Here is a 9,067-nt window from a genome sequence, read left to right as displayed (position 1 = left end):
ACTATGGTGTAGATTGAGTTGTAATCGAGTTTTGGAGCACTTTGGTTGAAGATTATCATACCAGCCTTCACTTTGTATCAAGATTCAATCTCCGATCGGAGTAAGGTTCAATTTACTTGCTTTATTTATTTTCTTGCTCTTACCGTAGTCTATAAGTTTTATAGACTCTAAATGCTCTTACCATAGTCTACATGTGTTATAGACTCTAAATGCTCTTACCATAGTCTACAAGTGTTATAGACTCGCACCCTTTTATTACTCGCACCCTTTTACTTTTAACTTAAGTCAAATTATGCTTAAAATATTTATTGGGTAAGATCGAAAGTCGTCCATATCAAAGATAGACTTGATTATTATTTAACCAAGCAAAAGAAGCGAAAGCGATTTGGTTGGTTAAATAGGAATCATTAACTCTTTTTTGAAAACGATTTTGAAACTATTTTCGGACGCGTTTGTAGGTTTGAAATCTGACTCTTGGTCAAAAGCCAAGAGTCTCTTTAAGTTAATCTTTCCAAGTAAAATCACTTTTCTCTTAAGTCAAAACTACCAATTTCTTAAAAATAGATTTACTGCTTTAACGCAGAAGGCACCCTTTATATGTGATAATAAAGGAAGTTAAATTAAAGAGTAAATTCGGTTCTTAGTAGCCAATAGGTACAAGTTCCTGTTAAATTGGTTCTTTGCTACGAATAGAGAATACTGCCCCATGAGTCGTTTCACTGATGCATGTCTAGAACATAGTCTGGTTTTATGATTTACATTCCAACATATCGCTTTAAACTGTTATTCACTCCGCTCACTTACATTGTTGCACTGCACTCACAACAATATTCCTGTTCACCTTAGATAAGCACCTTAACAATAGAGTTGATAGATTGACGATTGGCCTCTGTGGTTCAATAATCTTTTATATTACTTCGATAGGATGTGCACTTGTAGTACTATATTTAGGCTATACGTTACAGACCCATCAAGTTTTTGGCGCCGTTGCTGGGGACCAACTTCGTCAAATTTCGTACCCTATTGTTATCCTGTTTATACTAAGGCTATTCTAGCCGGTAGATGCGTAGAAATCGTAGCACCGGTAACCTATTAAACCCTTTAGTGGAACCCGAACGTTACGCCCGAGCACGTCTGTTTATCCTTAAATTAAGGAAAGCTATGGCTGAAGACCGTAACCAAAGACCGCTTAAAGAGTTTGCTCAACCATCTAATGAGGAGCCAAGTTCTAGTATCGTAAACCCGGCTATAACAACCAACAATTTTGAACTTAAGCCCTCATTACTTCAACTGGTTCAACAAAACCAATTCGCTGGTCTCGCTACAGAGAACCCGAATCAACACCTAAAAGTGTTTATCCAGTTAGCCGACACCCTTAAGGCAAATGGAGCCACACCTGAAGCCATCCGCTTAAGATTGTTTCCTTTCTCCCTTAGAGGTAAAGCCCATGACTGGTTAGACGCCCTTCCAGCCAACTCAATAACAACTTGGGAAGACCTTAGGAGAGCCTTTCTTGCCAGATATTTCCCACCGAGCAAGACCGTTGTTCTTAGAAACCTGATCACCAGTTTCACTCATAACCAAGGCGAATCACATTTTGATGCCTGGGAAAGATATAAAGAACTTTTGAGAGCCTGTCCGCACCATGGCCTAGAGCAATGGTTAATCATACACACCTTTTATAATGGACTCCATTACAACACGGAAATGTCTATTGACGCTGCCGCTGGCGGAGCGTTGATGAACAAATCTTATCCCGAAGCTTGTGCCCTGATAGAGGACATGGCCCAAAACCACGCCCAATGGGGGATAATCGAGCAACGGTACAGAAAAAGGAGAGCCATGGAGGAAAGCATGAGATAAGTTGCATGGACATGATGAATGCTAAGATGGACGCTCTGGCCTTAAAAGTCGAAAACATGTCTCAAAACCCTACCACAGTGGCAGCAATCCAATCAGAGTGCGAGCTCTGTGGAATTAAAGAACATCAAACCATTGATTGTAACATTTTGAACGATTCTGGCTATGACCAAGTTAACTACACCCAAGGAAATCCTTTCTCGAACACATACAATCCTGGATGGAGGAATCACCCGAATTTCTCTTACAAGAACAATAATCCCATCCAAAATTCCGGATCTTCGAGACCCCTAGGATTCCAAACACAAAAACAAAACCAACCTATGCAAGTTGTGCCACCAAAACCGAACCTTAAAGAAACCATAGACACCTTTTCCAAAGTCAAACTCAGCAAAATAAGGAGTTTATGAACCAACACATACACACAAATGAGTTAGTTACCCAACTGGCAACCAAGTTTTACCAGATGATGACCCACACCAAGATGCTTGAAACCCAGATTTCACAAGTAGCTCAAGCCACCTCTGCACAAGTTGTACCTGGAGGACAATTCCCTGGACAAACCCAACCTAATCCCAAAGGAACACCAAATTCTATCACCCTAAGAAGTGGAACCGCTTATGAAGGACCGAAAAATCCTAACCTAAGCTCATCGGAAAAACCTAAGGAAGATGCTGAACCAAAAGACCAGGTAGAGGAACCAGAGAAATCCGAAAAGCAATCAGAACCAGAGGTAGAGAATCGCACACCACAACCATACAAACCACCCATTCCATTTCCACAACGGTTGAAAAACACCAAAACAGAATACCAATTCCAAAAGTTCGTTAAGGTAATAGAGAAACTCCACGTAGAAATCCCTTTTACCGAAGCAATAACCCAGATACCATCATATGCTAAGTTCTTAAAGGATATTTTGTCCAACAAACGAAGACTCGACAATCCCAAACCTTTAGAATGTCATTCCATATCCGAGAATAAACTTGCCAAGAAAGATAAAGATCCTGGAAATTTTTCTATCCCTTGCGTCCTAGGAAATCATATGATAGACAAAGCATTTCTAGACCTAGGAGCAAGCGTACGTCTGATGCCCTTGGCTGTTTGTAAGAGGTTAAAACTAGGAGTGCTTCAACCTACTAAGATGTCGTTACAACTAGCCGATAGATCTGTTAAATACCCCATGGGTACCTTAGAGGACATGCCTGTCAAGATTGGTCAGTTATACATTCCGACTGATTTTGTAGTTATGGATATCAAAGAAGATGATGACATCCCAATCCTTCTAGGTAGACCATTCTTATCGACCGTTGGGGCTATAAAAGATGTTAAGAAAGGGAAGCTGACTTTTGACGTAGGAGATGAAAAGATCGAGTTCATTCTATCAAAATTTCTAATGGCACCAATTATAGGCTATACGTTACAGACCCATCAAGTTTTTGGCGCCGTTGCCGGGGACCAACTTCGTCAAATTTCGTACCATATTGTTATCCCGTTTATACTAAGGCTATTCTAGCCGGTAGATGCGTAGAAATCCTAGCATCGGTAACCTATTAAACCCTTTAGTGGAACCCGAACGTTACGCCCGAGCATGTCTGTTTATCCTTAAATTAAGGAAAGCTATGGCTGAAGACCGTAACCAAAGACCGCTTAAAGAGTTTGCTCAACCATCTAATGAGGAGCCAAGTTCTAGTATCGTAAACCCCGCTATAACAACCAAGAATTTTGAACTTAAGCCCTCATTACTTCAACTGGTTAAACAAAACCAATTCGCTGGTCTCGCTACAGAGAACCCGAATCAACACCTAAAAGTGTTTATCCATTTAGCCGACACCCTTAAGGCAAATGGAGCCACACCTGAAGCCATCCGCTTAAGATTGTTTCCGTTCTCCCTTAGAGGTAAAGCCCGTGACTGGTTAGACGCCCTTCCAGCCAACTCAATAACAACTTGGGAAGACCTTAGGAGAGCCTTTCTTGCTAGATATTTCCCACCGAGCAAGACCGCTATCCTTAGGAACCTAATCACCAGTTTCACTCAAAACCAAGCCCAATCACTTTTTGATGCCTGGGAAATATATAAAGAACTTTTGAGAGCCTGTCCGCACCATGGCCTAGAGCAATGGTTAATCATACACACCTTTTATAATTGACTACATTACAACACGAAAATCTCTATTGACGCTGCCGATGGCGGAGCGTTGATGAACAAACCTTATCCCGACGCTTGTGCCGTGATAGAGGACATGGCCCAAAACCACGCCCAATGGGGGATAGAACGTGCAACGATACAGAAGAAGGAGAGCCATAGAGGAAAGCATGAGATAAGCTGCATGGACATGATGAATGCTAAGATGTACGCTCTGGCCTTAAAAGTCGAAAACATGTCTCAAAACCCTACCACAGTGGCAGCAATCCAATCGGAGTGCGAGCTCTGTGGAATTCAAGGACATCAAACCATTGATTGTAACCTTTTGAACGATTCTGGCTCAGACCAAGTTAACTACACCCAAGGAAATCCTTTCTCGAACATATACAATCCTGGATGGAGGAATCACCCGAATTTCTCATACAAGAAAAATAATCCCATCCAAAATTCCGGATCTTCGAGACCCCAATGATTCCAAACACAAAAACAAAACCAACCTATGCAAGTTGTGACACCAAGACCGAACCTTAAAGAAACCATAGACACCTTTTCCAAAGTCAAACTCAGCAAAATAAGGAGTTTATGAACCAACACATACACACAAACGAGTTAGTTACCCAACTGGCAACCAAGTTTTACCAGATGATGACCCACACCAAGATGCTTGAAACCCAGATTTCACAAGTAGCTCAAACCACCTCTGCACAAGTTGTACCTGGAGGACAATTCCCTGGACAAACCCAACCTAATCCCAAAGGAACACCAAATTCTATCACCCTAAGAAGTGGAACCGCTTATGAAGGACCGAAAAATCCTAACCTAAGCTCATCGGAAAAACCTAAGGAAGATGCTGAACCAAAAGACCAGGTAGAGGAACCAGAGAAATCCGAAAAGCAATCAGAACAAGAGGTAGAGAATCACACACCACAACCTTACAAACCACCCATTCCATTTCCACAACGGTTGAAAAACACCAAAATAGAAAACCAATTCCAAAAGTTCATTAAGGTAATAGAGAAACTCCACGTAGAAATCCCTTTTACCGAAGCAATAACCCAGATACCATCATATGCTAAGTTCTTGAAGGATATTTTGTCCAATAAACGAAGACTCGACGATCCCAAACCTTTAGACTGTCATTCCATATCCGAGAATAAACTTGCCAAGAAAGATAAAGATCCTGGAAGTTTTTCTATCCCTTGCGTCCTAAGAAATCATATGATAGACAAAACATTTCAATACCTAGGAGCAAGCGTAAGTCTGATGCCCTTGGCTGTCTGTAAGAAGTTAAAACTAGGAGTGCTTCAACCTACTAAGATGTCGTTACAACTAGCCGATAGATCTGTTAAATACCCCATGGGTACCTTAGAGGACATGCCTGTCAAGATTGGTCAGTTATACATTCCGACTGATTTTGTAGTTATGGATATCAAAGAAGATGATGACATCCCAAACCTTCTAGGTAGACCATTCTTATCGACCGCTGGAGCTATAATAGATGTTAAGAAAGGGAAGCTGACTTTTGAGGTAGGAGATGAAAAGATCGAGTTAATTCTATCAAAATTTCTAATGGCACCAGTGATAGGCTATACGTTACAAACCCATCAAGCTTTTGGCGCCGTTGCCTGGGACCAACTTCGTCAAATTTTGTACCCTATTGTTATCCCGTTTATACTAAGGCTATTCTAGCCGGTAGATGCGTAGAAATCGTAGCACCGGTAACCTATTAAACCCTTTAGTGGAACCCGAACGTTACGCCTGAGCACGTCTGTTTATCCTTAAATTAAGGAAAGCTATGGCTGAAGACCGTAACCAAAGACCGCTTAAAGAGTTTGCTCAACCATCTAATGAGGAGCCAAGTTCTAGTATCGTAAACCCCGCTATAACAACCAACAATTTTAAACTTAAGCCCTCATTACTTCAACTAGTTCAACAAAACCAGTTTGCTGGTCTCGCTACAGAGAACCCGAATCAACACCTAAAAGTGTTTATCCAGTTAGCTGACACCCTTAAGGCAAATGGAGCCACACTTGAAGCCATCCGCTTAAGATTGTTTCCTTTCTCCCTTAGAGGTAAAGCACATGACTAGTTAGACGCCCTTCCAGCCAACTCAATAATAACTTGGGAAGACCTTAGGAGAGCCTTTCTTGCCAGATATTTCCCATCGAGTAAGACCGCTGTCCTTAGGAACCTGATCACCAGTTTCACTCAAAACCAAGGCTAGTAACTTTTTGATGCCTGGGAAAGATATAAAGAACTTTTGAGAGCTTGTCCGCACCATGGCCTAGAGCAATGGTTAATCATACACACCTTTTATAATGGAATCCATTACAACACGAAAATGTCTAATGACGCTGCCGCTGGCGGAGCGTTGATGAACAAACCTTATCCCGACGATTGTGCCCTGATAGAGGACATGGCCCAAAACCACGCCCAATGAGGGATAGATCGAGCAATGGTACAGAAAAAGGAGAGCCATGGAGGAAAGCATGAGATAAGCTGCATGGACATGATGAATGCTAAGATGGACGCCCTGGCCTTAACAGTCGAAAACATGTCTCAAAACCCTACCACAGTGGCAGCAATCCAATCGGAGTGCGAGCTCTGTGGAATTCAAGGACATCAAACCATTGATTGTACCCTTTTGACCGATTCTGGCTCAGACCAAGTTAACTACACCCAAGGAAATCCTTTCTCAAACACATACAATCCTGGATGGAGGAATCACCTGAATTTCTCTTACAAGAACAATAATCTCATCCAAAATTTTGGATCTTCGAGACCCCAAGGATTCCAAACACAAAAGCAAAACCAACCTATGCAAGTTGTGCCACCAAGACCGAACCTTAAAGAAACCATAGACACCTTTATCCAAAGTCAAACTCAGCAAAATAAGGAGTTTATGAACCAACACATTCACATAAACGAGTTAGTTACCCAACTGGCAACCAAGTTTTACCAGATGATGACCCACACCAAGATGCTTGAAACCCATATTTCAAAAGTTGCTCAAACCACCTCTGCACAAGTTGTACCTGGAGGACAATTCCCTGGACAAACCCAACCTAATCCCAAAGGAACACCAAATTCTATCACCCTAAGAAGTGGAACGACTTATGAAGGACCGAAAAATCCTAACCTAAGCTCATCGGTAAAACCTAAGGAAGATGCTGAACCAAAAGACCAGGTAGAGGAACCAGAGAAATCCGAAAAGCAATCAGAACCAGAGGTAGAGAATCGCACACCACAACCTTACAAACCACCCATTCCATTTCCACAACGGTTGTAAAACACTAAATCAGAAAACCAATTCAAAAAGTTCATTAAGGTAATAGAGAAACTCCAAGTAGAAATCCCTTTTACCGAAGCAATAACCCAGATACCATCATATGCTATATTTTGTCCAACAAATGAAGACTCGACGATCCCAAACCTTTAGAATGTCATTCCATATCCGAGAATAAACTTGCCAAGAAAGATAAAGATCCTGGAAGTTTTTCTATCCCTTGCGTCCTAGGAAATCATATGATAGACATAGCATTTCTGGACCTAGGAGCAAGCGTAAGTCTGATGCCCTTGGCTGTCTGTAAGAAGTTAAAACTAGGAGTGCTTCAACCTACTAAGATGTCGTTACAACTAGCTGTTAGATCTGTTAAATACCCCATGGGTACCTTAGAGGACATGCCTGTCATGATTGGTCAGTTATACATTCCGATTGATTTTGTAGTTATGGATATCAAAGAAGATGATGACATCCCAATCCTTCTAGGTAGACCATTCTTATCGACCGCTGGAGCTATAATAGATGTAAAGAAAGGTAAGCTGACTTTTGAGGTAGGAGATGAAAAGATCGAGTTCATTCTATCAAAATTTCTAATGGCACCAGTGATAGGAGATGTGTGTTAAGCCATCGACGTCATCGATGAGTGTGTAAATGATCTCAACAATTCCTTAATCAGATTACCTTCTACCCCCATTTTAGAGGATGACAGATTTAAGAGTATAGAACCTTACATTGACGACAACCTTTTTGAATGCTTAGCACTTACCCCCGACCCTATGCCGTGCACCAAGAAAACTACCATAGAACTTAAGGAACTACCCAAGAATCTAAGATATGAGTTTTTGCATAAAGAGATGAATCGACCTGTCATAATAAGCGCCACTTTGAACCAAATCGAAACAAACCAACTCTTAGATACCTTGCGAAAATATCCCTCAGATTTAGGATACAAAGTCTCTGATTTAAAAGGAATAAGTCCGTCCGTATGCATGCATCGGATTCAGCTAGAGGAAAATTCAAAACCCTCGAGAGAGCATCAGAGAAGAATAAACCCTATCATGAGCGATGTAGTGAAGAAAGAGGTCCTTAAGTTATTAGAAGCTGGCATCATTTACCAGATTTCGGATAGTGAGTGGGTAAGTCCCGTCCATGTGGTACCAAAGAAAGGAGGTATCACTGTCATGGAAAATGAGAAAGGTGAGCATGTAGCAAAACGAACCGAAGGAGGATGACGCATGTGTATAGATTACAGAAAGTTGAACAAGGCGACTAGGAATGACCATTTCCCTCTTCCATTTATAGATCAGATGCTTGAGCGTCTAGCTAGACACTGGTATTTCTGTTATCATGATGGATACTCTAGTTTTTTCCAAATCCCTATTCACCTGGAGGATCAAGAGAAAACCACATTTACTTTCCCTTATGGAACATTCGCCTACAGACGAATGCGCTCTGGGCTCTGTAATGCGCCCGCCACTTTCCAATGTTGTATGATGTCGATTTTCACAGACTATCTCGATGGAATCATGGAGGTATTTATGGACGATTTTTCGGTGTGTGGATTTGATTTTAACAACTGCTTATCGAATTTAGAGAAAATCTTAGAAAGATGTGTGGAAGTAAACCTTGTGCTGAATTGGGAGAAGTGTCATTTCATGGTGAACGAAGGGATAGTCTTAGGACACATCATCTCCGAGAGAGGCATAGAAGTTGACAAGGCCAAGATAGAAGTTATATAAAACCTAAACCCACCTAAGACCGTTATGGGAAGTAAGAAGTTT

General features: G+C 41.4%; 2 protein-coding genes and 2 non-coding genes across 4 annotated transcripts; 2 read left to right on the top strand and 2 right to left on the bottom strand.

Moving 5' to 3' along the window:
* Positions 1 to 1,545: 1,545 nt before the first annotated feature.
* On the bottom strand, positions 1,546 to 1,652 carry LOC131593812 (small nucleolar RNA R71). The gene has a single exon (XR_009281191.1). It is a non-coding gene; the product is annotated as a small nucleolar RNA R71 (small nucleolar RNA).
* Positions 1,653 to 2,344: 692 nt separating this feature from the next.
* LOC131659229 (uncharacterized) lies at positions 2,345 to 3,373 on the top strand. Its single transcript, XM_058928443.1, has one exon. It carries the CDS (start codon positions 2,345 to 2,347, stop codon positions 3,371 to 3,373), a length of 1,029 nt encoding a protein of 342 aa, XP_058784426.1.
* Positions 3,374 to 4,663: 1,290 nt separating this feature from the next.
* Positions 4,664 to 5,692, top strand: LOC131659228 (uncharacterized). Its single transcript, XM_058928442.1, has one exon. It carries the CDS (start codon positions 4,664 to 4,666, stop codon positions 5,690 to 5,692), a length of 1,029 nt encoding a protein of 342 aa, XP_058784425.1.
* A 490-nt stretch (positions 5,693 to 6,182) lies between these two features.
* LOC131593825 (small nucleolar RNA R71) lies at positions 6,183 to 6,289 on the bottom strand. Its single transcript, XR_009281203.1, has one exon. It is a non-coding gene; the product is annotated as a small nucleolar RNA R71 (small nucleolar RNA).
* Between the last annotated feature and the right edge of the window lie 2,778 nt (positions 6,290 to 9,067).

Source organism: Vicia villosa, linkage group LG3 (assembly GCF_029867415.1).
Source record: "Vicia villosa cultivar HV-30 ecotype Madison, WI linkage group LG3, Vvil1.0, whole genome shotgun sequence".
In the NCBI taxonomy this organism is placed as follows: domain Eukaryota; kingdom Viridiplantae; phylum Streptophyta; class Magnoliopsida; order Fabales; family Fabaceae; genus Vicia; species Vicia villosa.
This window is presented reverse-complemented; position numbering and strand designations above follow the sequence as displayed.

What these genes read in the sequence shown, in the direction of transcription:
- LOC131659229 (XM_058928443.1), top strand. Translation starts at nt 2,345, where the DNA reads ATGCTTGAAACCCAGATTTCACAAGTAGCTCAAGCCACCTCTGCACAA.
- LOC131659228 (XM_058928442.1), top strand. Translation starts at nt 4,664, where the DNA reads ATGCTTGAAACCCAGATTTCACAAGTAGCTCAAACCACCTCTGCACAA.